The 17,003-nt window shown below is 49.2% G+C and overlaps 1 protein-coding gene across 1 annotated transcript in view; it reads right to left on the bottom strand.

Moving 5' to 3' along the window:
• Positions 1-17,003, bottom strand: part of LOC149447645 (adhesion G protein-coupled receptor F5-like) — a 145,744-nt gene that overhangs the window by 57,767 nt on the left and 70,974 nt on the right. The window contains exon 8 of the mRNA XM_089652268.1: positions 15,160-15,378. Coding sequence (XP_089508394.1) covers positions 15,160-15,378 — 219 coding nt within the window. The remainder of the gene's footprint in view (positions 1-15,159; positions 15,379-17,003) is intronic.

The raw sequence follows: 17,003 nt of genomic DNA on the forward strand, positions 1-17,003 counted from the left end.
ATCATTAAAATATATAGCACTCCACACGTGTTTTATATAAGTGCAAAACGTGAGAAAAACAACCACAGCAACTTGTGTCACAACAGTGATGTGTTACACTCAGTGTGTTCACTACAATGGTGTCTGAATTCTCATGCTTATAGATTATATACCCTTACCAGAGAACAGAATCTCAAAATCGTTGTAAGATACAATCTAGTCTCCTTGTCTCCACTCTCCAATCTCATCCCCTCCTGTTATCATCAGCCAGTTCCCTGGTCACTCAGATCCGTCCAGGATATAAGGGACAATGATAGTGTAAATCCGCAAAATATCTTTAAAATATACTTTAATATATCTGCTTACATGTATACAATGACAATCGCGCATTCCAAGAAAAACTCCCCTGCCTGGGGATTGCCACGCAGCTCCTGGGTGGATATACTCACGATTCCCCACTCCAAGATGGCCACCGTGTTACTTCCGGTTCCTGCTTTGTACGTCCAACGTCACACCCTCTAACGCGTTTCGTCACATCCGGGACTTAATCTTAAGGGATAAGCACGTCGGACCATCGCTCCTTGTTATAGTCAATTCAGTCAATTAACGAAGCGCCGGCCGCCATTTTAAAAAAGGGAAACAAGCCCATACTTCTCCGCTTTATGCCATACCGCTTAAATGAGTATCTTAAATGATGCATGGGCTTATTGCAGTATCGCGAATTCTGTAACTATATAGATCTCACACCTCCCCAGGCAATCTAATATGTCTCATACCAAATAGACATGCCATATTCTATAAAAAATGTCCATATTATAAAAACAATTTTTGCATACCAATTACATAGACCAGTATCTAATAACACTCCCTTATATAACAAATAAGATAAAATACTCCAGAATTAAAACTATATAGTATATAAAACCTGAATCATATAGGATACGATTTTCCAAGATTAAAAGCTAACTTTAAAATACCAACACTAAATCCATTAACTATTGCACCTCCATATATATAAGGGTATATCACCAAAATGCATAAACCTAATAATATTCTCATCTCTAACCCTATACCTCTTTTATTCAATAGAAAAATAATATATAGTTCGATATAGATAACCTCATAAATATATGTGACCGTTAGCTTACATCCCTACCCTTACCTATATCCTTCCTTTTATATCTGTATAATATTTCAAAATTACTAAAAAATATATATAAAACTACCGATATTCTCAAAAATTAGAAATAAAACAGTTCAAATCTAGCTCAACATTTAATCCTCTAGGTTTGAGAGTCCGTAATCGAAAAATCCAAAATGTTTCATTTTGTGATAGAAGCTTGATTTTATCACCCCCCCTCCAATGGGTATCTACAGAGTCGATGCCACAAAATTTCAGGGCTTCCGGATTACACTCATGGACATCCCTGAAATGTCTAGATAGACAATGGTCTTTTTTACCTTTCTTTATATTGGTGACATGCTCTCTAAGTCTTTTATAGAGGGGTCTCGTTGTCCTACCTACATATTGTAGGTGGCACGGACATTCTAAAATATACGTTACAAATGCCGTTCTACAGGTGATAAAATTCTCAATTTTAAAACTTTCCCCAGTATTCTGGGAAGTAAACTTAGATATAACCCTATTAGTAGTCCTTGTTGTTTTACAAATGCAACATTTTTTACATGGGTAGAAACCTTGCAAATTGAACATATTGATATTCTTTTTCTTGGGAGGGGAGATGACATTATGAACTAGAACATCACGTAAATTATTTGTTCTTCTATAAATAAAAGACGGTTTCTCTTTATATAGTTACAGAATTCGCGATACTGCAATAAGCCCATGCATCATTTAAGATACTCATTTAAGCGGTATGGCATAAAGTGGAGAAGTATGGGCTTGTTTCCCTTTTTTAAAATGGCGGCCGGCGCTTCGTTAATTGACTGAATTGACTATTATTATTATTATTATACAGTATTTATAAAGCGCCAATAGTTCGCTCAGCGCTGTACATTACAGAGGGGAACAGAACATGTGACAGAACAATACCAATACCATGCAAAACATGAGGGGATCGAGGGCCCTGCTCTTTCGAGCTTACAATCTAGGAGGGAGGGGATGGTGGCACAGGAGGAGATAGCTGTGGGGGATGGAGTGGTAGGAAGAGTGGAGGAGGTCGGCAAGTTAGCAGCGGGCGGGGTAGGCTTCCCTGAAGAGATGGGTTTTCAGGGTGCGCCTAAAGAAGAGGAGAGTAGGTGATAATCTGATGGGTTGGGGCAGGGAGTTCCAGAGGATGGGTGACACCCTGGAGAAGTCCTGGAGGCGGGCATGGGAGGAGGAGACCAGGGAACTAGAGAGAAGGAGGTCTTGTGAAGAGCGGAGTGTGCGTGCTGGGCGGTACTTGGATATTAGGTCAGTGATGTAGTTCGGGGCAGTATGGTGGACAGCTTTGTACGTCAGCGTTAGGATTTTGAATTTGATCCGTTGCGCAATCGGAAGCCAGTGGAGGGATTGGCAGAGGGGGGTGGCGGAAACGGAGCGGTTGGAAAGGTGAATGAGTCTGGCAGCCGTATTCAGGATGGACTGAAGCGGGGATAGCCAGCGGCGAGGCAGGCCAGTGAGGAGGGAGTTGCAGTAGTCGAGTCGTGATATGATGAGGGAGTGGATGAGCTGTTTAGTGGTTTCTGGAGTTAGGAACGTGCGGATTTTGGCGATGTTGCGGAGGTGGAGTCTGCACGAGTTTGTTAAAGAGTGGACTTGGGGCTGGAAGGATAGGTTGGAGTCCAAAATGACACCAAGTACTCTGGCCTGCGGGGTGGGTTTGATGGTGGCGTTGTTGGACATGATGGAGAAGTCAATGGGGGGTGGTGTCCGGGCTGGAGGGAAGACAAGAAACTCGGTTTTGGAGAGGTTCAGTTTAAGGAAGTGGAGCGACATCCAGTCTGATATGTCGCTCAACAGGTGTGTGATTCGGGCGGAGACCGAGGGTTGAGGTGGGGGGTTGAGAGATAGATTTGTGTGTCGTCGGCATAGAGGTGGTAGTTGAAGCCGTGAGAGTGTATGAGTTGACCAAGGGAGGAGGTGTAGATGGAGAAGAGAAGGGGCCCGAGGACGGAGCCTTGAGGGACCCCAACAGAGAGGGGGAGTGAGAGGGAGGTGGTGGCATTATAGGTAATGCTGAAAGAGCGTTGTGACAGGTAGGATGAGAGCCAGGAGAGAGCAGAATCTCTGAGGCCGAGGGAGTGTAGTTTTTTGAGGAGGAGGGGGTGGTCGACTGTGTCAAAGGCCGCAGAGAGGTCAAGGAGTAGGAGCACTGAATAGTGGCCATTAGCTTTGGCGGTTAGCAGGTCGTTGGAGAGTTTGAGTAAGGCAGTTTCGGTGGAGTGTAGGGGACGGAAGCCGGACTGTAGGGGATCGAGGAGGTTGTTGTCGTTGAGGTGAGAGCATAGGCGGGCGTAGACTAGGCGCTCGAGGAGTTTAGATGTAAATGGGAGCAGGGAGATGGGTCTGAGGTTGTTCGGGTCATTGGGGTCCAGGGAGGGCTTTTTAAGTATGGGGGTGATGTGTGCATGTTTCAGAGGGGAAGGGAAAGTGCCGGAAGAGAGGGAGAGATTGAAGATGTGGGTGAGGGAGCGTAGGATGGAGGGGGAGGGAGGTTGTAGGAGTTGTGAGGGGATAGGGTCGAGGGGGCAGGTGGTGAGGCGGGCATCAGAGAGGATCTTAGAGACTTCTTCGATGGTAGTAAGGTCAAAGGTGCGGAGTGATGGGGGAGCTTCAGTATGAGGAATGTAGGGTGGGGTGGGAGAGGAGGTCAGAGCAGTGGTGGGGCCGTGGGAGAGGGGTGAAGAGGGGGTAGCTGAGTGAGGGGGAAGGGGGTTGAAGGGAGTTTGAGCAGCGACGAAGTCCCTGCGGGTTATGTCGAGGGGGAGGGGGGATGAGGGGGTAGCTGTGTGAGAGGGGACGGGTTGAGAAGGCGTGTGAGTTGCGGCAATGTCCTTGCGAATTGTGTCAATCTTGTTTTTGAAGTGATTGGCAATCGCAAGGGCGGTGAGTGAGGTGCTCTGTGACGGTAATATCCTTGATCTTGTCTTCTCCAACTGCTGCGCCCCCCACAACCTCACTAACACCCCCTTCCCTCTCTCTGACCACAACCTGATTACCTATCTCCCCGCCCTCCAATGCCTACCCCTCCAAATGTCACACTACTACCAGCCGTAACCTCCGCAGCCTTAACCCTGCCCCCCTCCACTCTGCAGCTGATCAACTCCACTCCACGACAGGATCCTCCCCCTGTCCTGCCCCGACTTGGCTATGACGGCCTACAACAACGCGCTGTCAAAAGCCCTTGACTCACTAGCGCCATTAACCACACGCAACATCAGACCCCGACCGCTCCAGCCCTGGCAGACTGATCACACCAAAACCCTCAAACGACACAGTCCCGCCCTGGAGCGACTATGGCGCAAAACCAAATCACAACAAGCCTTCACCCGCTACAAATCTGCCTTCCACACCTACACCTCCTCCCTCCACGCAGCCAAACAAGCCTACTTCCTGACCTTCATCAAGGCCCTCTCCTCCAATCCTCGCCGAGTCTTCTCCACCTTCAACTATCTACTCTCGCCACCCCCACCTTCACCCAGCACCTCACTCACCGCCCTTGCGATTGCCAATCACTTCAAAAACCAGATTGACACAATTCGCAAGGACATCGCCGCAACTCACACGCCCTCTCAACCTGTCCCCTCTCACACAGCTACCCCCTCATCCCCCCTCTCCCTCGACATAACCCGCAGGGACTTCGTCGCTGCTCAAACTCCCTCCAACCCCGTTCCCACTCACTCTGCTACCCCCTCATCACCCCTCTCCCACGGCCCCACCACTGCTCTGACCTCCACTTCCACCCCACCCTACATTCCTCATACTGAAGCCCCCCCAACACTCCACACCTTTGACCTTACTACCATCGAGGAAGTCTCCAAGATCCTCTCTGATGCCCGCCTCACCACCTGCCCCCTCGACCCTATCCCCTCACATCTCCTACGACCTCCCTCCCCCTCCATCCTACGCTCCCTCACCCACATTTTTAATCTCTCCCTCTCCTCCGGCACTTTTCCCTCCCCTCTGAAACATGCACACATCACCCCCATACTTAAAAAGCCCTCCCTGGACCCCAATGACCCGAACAACCTCAGAGCCATCTCCCTGCTCCCATTTACATCCAAACTCCTCAAGCGCCTAGTCTACACCCGCCTAAGCTCTCACCTCAACGACAACAACCTCCTCGATCCCCTACAGTCCGGCTTCCGTCCCCTACACTCCACTGAAACTGCCTTACTTAAACTCTCCAACGACCTGCTAACCGCCAAAGCTAATGGCCACTATTCAGTGCTCCTACTCCTTGACCTCTCTGCGGCCTTCGACACAGTCGACCACCCCCTCCTCCTCAAAAAACTACACTCCCTCGGCCTCAGAGATTCTGCTCTCTCCTGGCTCTCATCCTACCTGTCACAACGCTCTTTCAGCGTTACCTATAATGCTACCACCTCCCTGTGAGGAACCGCCGAGCGGCACCACTAGCACTCCACTGGTCAGGCGTGCCCAGAGCGCGGAGTCTAAGCCCCAGGGTACTTGTTCACCAGGGCCCCTGATGGTGGGGATGGACTTGTAGTACCCCGAGACCAGGTCGCCTCTACTGAGCACACCTGTCAGTGGTAGTGGTGTTCGCCAGGGGCTCCAACCAGGGAGAGCCAGATGTGAGGAGGTCGGGTGACCCCGATGGGATGGATGGATGGATGGCTGAGCAAGTGCGTAGTCAGACAGGCCGAGTCGGTATTGTAGAGGACGGTAAGGTACAAGGGAGCAGGCAGAGAATCGTCGGGTCACACGCCAGGTCAGCAGCAGGAGGTCAGATCTAATAAGGGGCATCCAGGGAGAGAGGTCAGGCAAGCAAGGGTCTGGGCAGGAGAAATCAGCAAGGTCAAAGGCAATCCGGGTCAATAACTTACTAGGCACAGGTACAGGAACACAGGAAGCAGGTAAGACCAGAAGGCAACGAAATGACAGCTCAGGGACCTTTAAATATCCCGCCCTGCGCTGCCATTGGTGCCCAGCGGGCGGCCGCGGCTTCTACTGCGCATGCGCGAACTCGAACGCCGCGGCCGGCCCGGACCTAGTGCCCGTGTACTGGGTGGAGCAGTGCGCCTGCGCCGAGCCCATCGCGGCGGGGATCGAGGAGATCCCTGACATTGCCCCCCCCCTACGGGCAACCTCCGGATGCCCACCCGATCTCTCCACCACGGGTGATCACGAAGAAACCCCCGGACAAGCCTAGGTGCATGGACATTATGGGCTGGCTCCCACGAATTGTCCTCAGGGCCGTAGCCCTTCCACTTGATGAGAAATTGGGTCTGGCCCCCCCTTCATCGGCACTTCAGGATTGCCTCCACCTCGAATTCTTCTTCCTCTTCAACCGTTACGGCCTCCGGGGGCCTGGATTCCCGTTCCGGGAAGGCATCAGGGACTACTGGTTTCAACAGGGACACGTGGAAGACAGGGTGGATCTTGAGTGTCTCAGGGAGAACAAGTTCATAGGCCACCTCATTGACCATCCGTTTGATGCAAAAAGGGCCTATAAATTTAGGTCCCAACTTCTTTGACGGGCAGAGCAACCTCAAGTTTGACGTAGCCAGCCAAACCTTCTCTCCGGGCTGCAACACCAGATCCCCTCTTCGCTTCCTATTAAAAGCCCTCTTGTAGTCCTCTTGGGCTTGACGGATGGCTTCCTGTAGTTTCCTATTGTTGGAGGTGAAAAAGGTCAGTGCATCCTGTGTCGCTGGAATCGGGCATTCCGGGACCAAGTCCGGGAGGAAGACAGGATGAAACCCATAGTTGGCGAAGAACGGGGACTGCCCAGTTGCTGAATGGCAAGCGTTGTTGTACGCGAAAGGGAGGAGTGGCACCCAGTCGTCCTGAGAGAATGATGTGTAGCATCGAAGGTATTGCTCCAGGGTCTGATTGGTCCTTTCGGTCTGGCCATTGGTCTGAGGGTGAAATGCCGAGGAAAGGGACAGCTTGATATCCAGGGCTTTGCACAATGCCCTCCAAAACCGCGAGGTAAACTGCACCCCACGGTCCGAGACGATGTCTTCGGGAACCCCATGCAGTCTAACGATCTCTCGAATGAAGACTTGCGCCGTCTCGGCTGCTGATGGGGTTTTCCGTAAAGGGATGAAATGGGCCATCTTGGACAAGCGGTCCACGACCACGAGAATTGCCGTGTGGTTCAGTGAAGGTGGAAGCTCGACTATGAAGTCGATGGAGATTTTCTGCCAGGGTCGTTCAGGGATGGGCAATGGACGTAGCAGGCCCCACGCCTTATTCCTTGAAGGCTTGTTCCGCTGGCAGATGGCACAGGAGCCCACGTAGTTCTTACAATCCTTGGCCATGTCCGGCCACCAGAAGGAACGTCGGAGAAGTTCCAGGGTCTTGACCAGCCCAAAATGTCCTGCCAGTGGATGGTCATGGCAATGTCCCAAGACTAAGGTTCGGGCATCCTCCGGCACCACAATCCGGTCCTCCCTCCATAGGAGTCCCTCCTTGTTCTGGAGGGGAGCCCCATCGGAGGTGGACATTGCTGTGGACGCTCTCAGGATCTCGGAGTGAAGGTTTGTCTGAAGGGCCAAGAAATTTCCTGCAGGAAGAATAGTGTCGGGCACTGGAATCTCCTTGGTGTCCTCGTACATGCGTGACAACGCGTCAGGCTTCGTGTTTTTCGAGCCGGGCCTGTATGTGATGTGGAACTGGAACCTCGAGAAAAACAATGCCCATCTTGCTTGTCGTGGGCGTAGACGTTTGGCCGTCCTCAGATATTCCAGGTTCTTGTGGTCCGTGAATATCAGGATGGGGTGGGAGGCACCTTCCAGCAGGTACCTCCATTCTTCTAAAGCGGTTTTGATAGCCAGTAGCTCGCGATCCCCAATGTCGTAGTTCCTCTCCGCAGGGGTAAGTTTCCGTGAAAAGAATGCTACTGGGTGAAGTAATTCCTTGGCGCCCTTCCGCTGGGAAAGGATGGAGCCAACCGCGTTTTCAGATGCATCTACTTCTAAGATGTAGGGCAGGGAGGCGTCGGGATGACCCAGAATGGGTGCCGAGGTAAATAACCTTTTTAGTGCTTCAAAAGCTTCCTGTGCCTCGGGCGTCCATATGAATCGCGTCCCAAGCTTGGTTAACTGAGTGATGGGGGAGACCAGACCCGAGAAGTTCTTGATGAACTTCCGGTAAAAATTTGCGAACCCAATAAAACGTTGGACACTTTTCCTGTCCGTGGGTTCAGGCCAATCTAGGATCGCTGAGACCTTCTGAGGGTCCATTGCGACCCCCGTGGTGGAGATGATCAGACCCAGAAATGTAACGCTAGCCTGTTCAAAGCAGCATTTCTCTGCTTTAGCGTACAACCCGTGCTGCCGCAACCGCCCCAACACCTTTGATACATGTACCCTGTGCTCCCCCAGGGAGGATGAAAAAATCAAAATGTCGTCTAAGTAGACGATGACAAAGATGTCCAGGAAGTCCCTAAAGATGTCGTTCACAAAGTGTTGGAAGGTGGCTGGCGCATTGCACAACCCGAAAGGCATGACCAGGTACTCAAAATGGCCGAAACGGGTGCGGAAGGCCGTCTTCCACTCATCCCCCTCCCTTATGCGAACCAAATTGTAGGCTCCCCTTAAGTCCAACTTGGTAAACACTACTGCAGCTTTTAGGCTCTGGAATAATTCAGGTACCAGTGGTAATGGGTAACGATTTTTAATGGTGACCCTATTCAGCTCCCGATAGTCAATGCATGGCCTCAAAGTCTTGTCCTTCTTTTCTACAAAGAAGATCCCTGCACCTGCTGGGGAAGTGGAGGGACGGATGAATCCCTTTCGGAGGCTATCCTCAATATAGTCCTTCAGGGCCCCTAATTCTAGCTCAGAAAGGGGAAAAATTCGCCCGAACGGAATTTCCGAACCGGGCAACAGATCAATAGGACAGTCATATGGGCGGTGGGGGGGTAGAGCATCTGCTCCCCGTTCACTGAACACATCAAGAAACTCATGGTAGGCTGCAGGAATCACTTGTTTTAGGCTGTCATCCCCTTCAGAGCACAGGAGGACCTGGGGGACCTCCGGGCCCGAAGTTCGACACAGTTCCCGACAATATGGGGAAGGGAACGAGACAACCCCAGTCTCCCAGTCAATTTGGGGGTTATGGGCCCGCAACCAAGGGAGCCCCAGAATGACTGGGAAAAGGGGTGATGCAATAGCATCCAGGCGGAGGAGTTCCCGGTGCTGACCGGCAATGGAAGTCACAATGGAAGGGGTCTCCTGGTTAACCACCCCTGACTTTATCCGGGAACCATCAGCCAAAAAGATGTGAAACCCCTTCTCCTTTGGGCGGAGGGGAATACCCTGCTGGTGAGCAAAATTGATATCCACAAAACAGCTGCATGCCCCCGAATCAACTATGGCCGTCACCTCCACGGTCCTTTCTGAAAGCTGAAAGGAGAGGGGAACAACTAAGTACTGGGACGGGTTCATATTGCCAACAGATAAAGAAGATGAGGTGAACTTACTCAGTTTCTGCGGGCAGGAACGCACCATGTGACCAGCTTCGCCGCAGTACAGGCACAGATTCTGGGAGCATCTGCGCTGGCGTTCCTCAGGCGATAGTTTAGGCCGAGCCAGGCCTAGCTGCATGGGTTCGGGAGCATCTTCAAACGGCAGGTTCTGGGTGCTTGGCCTAGTATGTTGACTGGATCCCTGAAATGACCCCCAGGGATTTCCGCGACCCTGACCAGACCTCTCCAATCTGCGCTCCCGTAGTCTACGGTCAATTTTGATGGTGAGTGCAATTAGGTCCTCTAATGTCTCGGGCACCTCCACCCGGGCGAGCTCGTCTTTCAGAGCCTCTGATAGGCCCATACGAAACTGGTGCAAAAGTGCGAACTCGTTCCAACGAGTGTCACCCATCCAGCGCCTAAAGTCAGAGGCGTATTCCTCAGCCGCCCGCCGACCTTGTCGGAGTGCGTATAATGTGGCCTCGGCCGAGGCTGCCCGTTGTGGGTCATCATATAAGATGGCCATAGCGTTAAAGAAGCTGTCGACCGTAACCAGGTGAGGGTCATTGTTTCCCCTTAGTCGGTGGGCCCAGTCTTGGGGTTCACCCTGCAACAGGGAGACAACAAACCCCACTTTCACTGATTCCGTCAAAAAGGTCCGTGGCTGCAGTTCAAAATAGAGCAGACAGGAGTCACGGAATGACCGAAAGCGTGTGCGATCCCCATGGAAGCGTTCGGGTAAGGGTACTCGGGGTTCCGCCATAGGGAGTGATGTGGGAGGCCCAGGAGCCGGCTCATGGACTGCTGCGACCGGTGGTGCAGGAGCCGGGGCCTGTGAAACAGGAACAGATATGGTGCAGGCCTGAAACCGATTCTCGATCTGCAGACATCTGTCCTGTAATGTGTTTACGGCTTGCGTCAAGGTAGCCAGGTGCCTGCAAACCTCGTCCAATGGGGAGAGTCCTCCTCGAGGCTCAGTCATGGCCTTCTGGTACTGTGAGGGACCGCCGAGCGGCACCACTAGCACTCCACTGGTCAGGCGTGCCCAGAGCGCGGAGTCTAAGCCCCAGGGTACTTGTTCACCAGGGCCCCTGATGGTGGGGATGGACTTGTAGTACCCCGAGACCAGGTCGCCTCTACTGAGCACACCTGTCAGTGGTAGTGGTGTTCGCCAGGGGCTCCAACCAGGGAGAGCCAGATGTGAGGAGGTCGGGTAACCCCGATGGGATGGATGGATGGATGGCTGAGCAAGTGCGTAGTCAGACAGGCCGAGTCGGTATTGTAGAGGACGGTAAGGTACAAGGGAGCAGGCAGAGAATCGTCGGGTCACACGCCAGGTCAGCAGCAGGAGGTCAGATCTAATAAGGGGCATCCAGGGAGAGAGGTCAGGCAAGCAAGGGTCTGGGCAGGAGAAATCAGCAAGGTCAAAGGCAATCCGGGTCAATAACTTACTAGGCACAGGTACAGGAACACAGGAAGCAGGTAAGACCAGAAGGCAACGAAATGACAGCTCAGGGACCTTTAAATATCCCGCCCTGCGCTGCCATTGGTGCCCAGCGGGCGGCCGCGGCTTCTACTGCGCATGCGCGAACTCGAACGCCGCGGCCGGCCCGGACCTAGTGCCCGTGTACTGGGTGGAGCAGTGCGCCTGCGCCGAGCCCATCGCGGCGGGGATCGAGGAGATCCCTGACATTCCCCCTCACTCCCCCTCTCTGTTGGGGTCCCTCAAGGCTCCGTCCTCGGGCCCCTTCTCTTCTCCATCTACACCTCCTCCCTTGGCCAACTCATACACTCTCACGGCTTCAACTACCACCTATATGCCGACGACACACAAATCTATCTCTCAACCCCCCACCTCACCACCTCAGTCTCCGCCCGAATCACACACCTACTGAGCGACATATCAGACTGGATGTCGCTCCACTTCCTTAAACTGAACCTCTCCAAAACCGAGTTTCTTGTCTTCCCCCCAGCCCGGACACCACCCCCCATTGACCTCTCCATCACATCCAACAACGCCACCATCAAACACGCCCCACAGGCCAGAGTACTTGGTGTCATTCTGGACTCCAACCTATCCTTCCAGCCCCAAGTCCAATCTTTAACAAGCTTGTGCAGACTCCACCTCCACAATATCGCCAAAATCCGCACGTTCCTAACCCCAGAAACCACTAAACAGCTCATTCACTCCCTCATCATATCACGACTCGATTACTGCAACTCCCTCCTTACTGGCCTGCCTCGCCGCTGGCTATCCCCGCTTCAGTCGATCCTGAATACAGCTGCCAGACTCATTCACCTTTCCAACCGCCTCATTTCCGCCACCCCCCTCTGCCAATCCCTCCACTGGCTTCCGATTGCGCAACGGATCAAATTCAAAATCCTAACACTGACGTACAAAGTCGTCCACCATACTGCCCCAAACTACATCACTGACCTAATATCCAAGTACCACTCAGCACGCACACTCCGCTCCTCACAAGACCTCCTTCTCTCTAGTTCCCTGGTCTCCTCCTCCCATGCCCGCTTCCAGGACTTCTCCAGGGTGTCACCCATCCTCTGGAACTCCCTGCCCCAACCCATCAGATTATCACCTACTCTCCTCTCCTTTAGGCGCACCCTGAAAACCCACCTCTTCAGGGAAGCCTACCCCACCCCCTGCTAACTTGCCGACCTCCTCCACTCTTCCTACCACTCCATCCCCCACAGCTATCTCCTCCTGTGCCACCATCCCCTCCCTCCTAGATTGTAAGCTTGAAAGAGCAAGGCCCTCGATCCCCTCATGTTTTGCATTGTATTGTTATTGTTCTGTCACATGTTCTGTCCCCCTTTGTAATGTACAGCGCTGAGCGAACTATTGGCGCTTTATAAATACTGTATAATAATAATAATACATTCCTTGTGGTTATTGAGGAATATACACTATATTACCAAAAGTATTGGGACGCCCACCTTTACACACACATGAAAGTAAATGGTATACCAGTCTTAGTCTGTAGAGTTCAATAATGAGTTGGCCCACCCTTTGCAGCTTCAACTCTTCTGGGAAGGCTGTCCACAAGGTTTAGGAGTATGTCTATGGGAATGTTTGACCATTCTTCCAGAAGCACACTTGTGAGGTCAGGCACTGATGTCGGATGAGAAAGCCAGTCTCTGCTCTAATTTATCCCAAAGGTGTTCTATTGGGTTGAGATCAGGACTCTGTGCAGGCCACTCAAGTTCCTCCATCTGAAACTCGCTCATCCATGTCTTTATGGACCTTGCTTTGTGCAATGGTGCACAGTCATGTTGGAACAGGAAGGGGCCATCCCCAAACTGTTTCCACAAAGTTGGGACCATGAAATTGTCCAAAATGTCTTGGTATGCTGACGCCTTAAGAGTTTCCTTCACTGGAACTAAGGGGCCAAGCCCAACATCTGAAAAACAACCCTACACCATAATCCCCCCTCCACCAAACTTTACACTTGGCACAATGCAGTCAGGCAAGTACCGTTCTCCTGAAAACTGCCAAACCCAAACATGTCCATCGGATTGCCAGACAGAGAAATGTGATTTGTCACTCCAGAGAACACGTCTCCACTGCTCTAGAGTCCAGTGGCGGCGTGCTTTACACCACTGCATCCAACACTTTTCATTGCACTTGGTGATATAAGGCTAGGAGGCATCTGTTCGGCCATGGAAACCCATTCCATGAAGCTCTCTAGGCACTGTTGTGCTAATCTGAAGTCCACACAAAGTTTGGAGATCTTTAGCTATGGACTCTGCAGACAGTTGGTGACTTCTGCGCACTGTGCACTTCAGCATGTGCTGACTCTACTCATTTTACGTGGCCTACCACTTTGTGGCTGAGTTACTGTTGTAGCCAGTTGTTTCCACTTTGTTATGATACCACTAACAGTTGACTGTGGAATATTTAGTAGCAAGGAAATGCCACATACTGTATGGACTTATTGCACAAGTGGCAACCTATCACGGTACCATATTTGAATTCACTGAGCTCCTGAGAGCGACCCATTCTTTCACAAATGTTTGTAGAAGCAGTCTGCATGCCTAGGTGCTTGATGTTATACACCTGTGGCCATGGAGGTGATTCGTAAACCTGAATCCAATGATTTGGAGGGGTGGCCCAATACTTTTGGCAACATAGTGTATATAAATGAAAGTTTTTGTGACCGGAGTTCACCTTTAAACCTTTTTTCTTTCTTTTGGATTTGTTTGTCATGTTTTTTTTTGTGTTGCATTTCAAATATGCAACAAATGATCAGAAAAAGTTTTCATTTCATTACTAAATAACATTGCAATGGTTTATACAAGAAATGTTATTTTAATGGTCATTATAAACAAGACACTAACACATAGGGATCTATTTATTAAAAAAAAAATGTAGGATGATTGTGATAAGAATTCATCCACCTTTAATGAATTCTGACCGCATTCAGTTTAATATTGTACATTCCTGTAATTGTTCATTCCATGATGCCCCATTTTTTTTCAGAATGGATTTCCAATCCCAGAGGATGTCATTTTTGGGGAACCGCGTCGAGTGGAGTCTGAGTGTGATGTCATCACGCACTGCTCATGGCTAACACTGCGGCTGAGCATTTTTATATTTTACTGTTTATTCCCATCTACCTGATGTAAGTGCAATTTTATTAATAAAGTGAAGCTTGATTTTACTGCACTATGAGGCTTCTCCCTTTATGCTTTGTATATATGTTTGCGGTGAGCGATATTTGGGATCAAAGGCTGCCATTGGGCTCAGCCAGATATCCCATCGATGCACTTACATAATCAGCTGATGGTTTGACAGTGAGGGTGCCAGCCTTAGGTTTTGATTCAAGCGCTTGCAATCTCTATAACTTGAGATCATCTCCATTTGGTAGGAGGCCGCTTTACTCTTTAAGGGGCACACTTTGGGTGCTGGAGCATCTTTTTGAAGAAGTTTACAAACACTGAGAACTTTTTGTCACTGTTTTGGACTAATCTTGATATTAACGTTTGTTAGGTGATATTTATTATATATGAATCCTGTTATTTTATGTATTTTTTGCACTTTTTGGCAATTTGTTTATTTATGTTTTAAAGGGACAGCACACTGTTTGTTCTCCATTTTCACTTATATCTAGTATTCAAGATACATATGTTGCAGCAGTTCCTATTATTCAGTTTGTTATTTTTGTCTAAGGGCAAAGAGGTTTATATATATATGTTTCTGAAATACCCCAGTCAGGAGAAATACTGTTTTATGGCCATTAGATGCCGCTGACAATGATAGGAAATCACCATTGAAGCCTATGGGTGTTGTCACTGCTCCAGGCATTAGCAGCCATTGTCGAGTCTCTTTTCCCCTGCAGCCAGTGCTGGTTGACACAGGGGAGATCATGTGACCTGATTAGAGTGGGCTGAAAAGAGGTAAGTACAACCTTCTTACAAAGGTTAGTCAAAATAGGTGTTCTTTGGTGAAGGGAGCAGTTTTAAGATGAATTAGGTATATCCTTGCTTGATGTGCATTCCAAACCGACAGGTAGATCAGAGACTGAAATCATGTCCCATAGATAAGTATGACATTTATACTTACCACGTGTGGGCGAGTTGCCATTTGTGAAGGTTATACGGTAACTAGAGAAATCAGAGTCAGTTACACAGCATGATAATTTCTGTAGGTTATCACAGCTTGCTAGAACTGTTGTCAAAGGGGAAACAGATATCGCTTCTTTTTTAGGCAAAGGTACAATATTCACTGTGACATTGGCAGATGTGGGAAGACTCCTCTGTTGGGCAATACAAAAGTAGGTGCCTGTAGAGAGCAAAACAGAAAACAGGTCAGGTTTGTACCTCACATGTTCCCGCAACAGATATATAGCGGAGAATTCAGTAAAGCATTTATGACACATTTCTGGTGGTAGGATCCTTTCAAAACAACCTGCACCCATTTCAGGCAAGCCTTGTGACAGCTTTGCTAAGCTTTCCGAAGTGTGACAGATTCAGGTATTTCTTAGTACTGTCACTTTAAGAACCTGCCACTATGGCTGATACAGATTAAAAAACAATTATCACCAATTCTCTGATTAGGAAACTGGTGGTAATTAAAGGGTTAGTTCAACTTTACCAAAAAACTACCTATGCAGATAAGGGGTGTCTGTAGATAAAAACAAACTGTTCAGCTTTGACCAAAGTTGAATAATACCCTTACTATAGGTGTAAGGACTTTTTTTAGTTCCCCCCTGTCCCCACCCCCAACTGCCCATGTGAAAGGAGCGTTTCGGAGGGCTGACAATATCATGTAGGAACTCTTAGGCCTCATGTACATGGGACATTTCTGAACGATGGAAACTGACTGCTGGAAAACAGTTAAAAACCATCTGTTTATGCACGTTTGCATAACGTGTTTATGTGCGTTTGCGTTTAGAAGTGTTTTTTAAAGATAAGCACAGGAAAACGTACCAAATGCACAAAATGCACTGAAAAGTGTCAAATTATTAACTATTTCAGAGAAATACAGAGAGTAGAACCAGAGACAGCAGTATGTGTTGAGATAATTAGGTGTGAGTTGCTCATTACCATTTCTTTCGTTTCCAAGGGTGGGAAGGTGTCTGGTGAAGTGAGTCATTAATGTCACCTGGCAGGGGGTCGTCATGAGGCATTTGAGGTGTGAATGGGTATTAACATATCTTTTGTTTCCAAAGGTGGGAGAGGTCTGAGGTGTGAATTGGTCATTACAATGTGTGACAAGCTTGGTAGGAACATACTGTGTTCAGTGTTTTGTCCATCTGAGCACCTTGAAAACTCTTTGCATGCATTTTTCATGATGAAAAAAGGCTCTGGTCAGCATTGGGAACTGGAAGAGTTAAAAAAAAATTTCAAACGCTTATAAGCGCGATTTGCCGCGTTTAGATGCGTTTACAAGCATTTTGCGTTTGAAACGCTGATAAAATCGACATCTGAACGCAAGTTTGTTCCGTTAAAAAAAAGACTGTGAACTCAACTGCCTGTAAACGACTGTAAACGAAGATATGTACATGGACACATAGGAAAACATTAGGGTGAGTTCAGGGGCTGCTGAAAAAAATCGCTTAACAGCTCCTAAACGTGAGTTTAGCAGCTGCAGTGTACATGAGCCCTAGTTTTTTTCTCAATTTTCTTTTTTGTTTAATTTTGCCATTAGTACATGTTCCCCCATGTTAGTGTATGGGTTCTTAAGTCTTTTTTTGACTATAGCTTGTCTATTAGCCCTATAAATGTCCAGAATTTAATAAAAAGATACCCCCACTCCCCACCCACCCATAGATTTCAGTGGGGTTCACATCAAAGTTCACAAATTTTAAACAATATTTACAAAACTTCTTGTGAACTAACCCATTATTTGCCCTAAGAAAATTTTCCCTGTGAACCTTTTCAGGTTTGGCTTTAGATACACTTGGA

This window comes from Staurois parvus, unplaced genomic scaffold, assembly GCF_062004578.1.
Source record: "Staurois parvus isolate SC_StPar_1 unplaced genomic scaffold, SC_StPar_1.0 ptg000678l, whole genome shotgun sequence".
Taxonomy (NCBI): Eukaryota; Metazoa; Chordata; class Amphibia; order Anura; family Ranidae; genus Staurois; species Staurois parvus.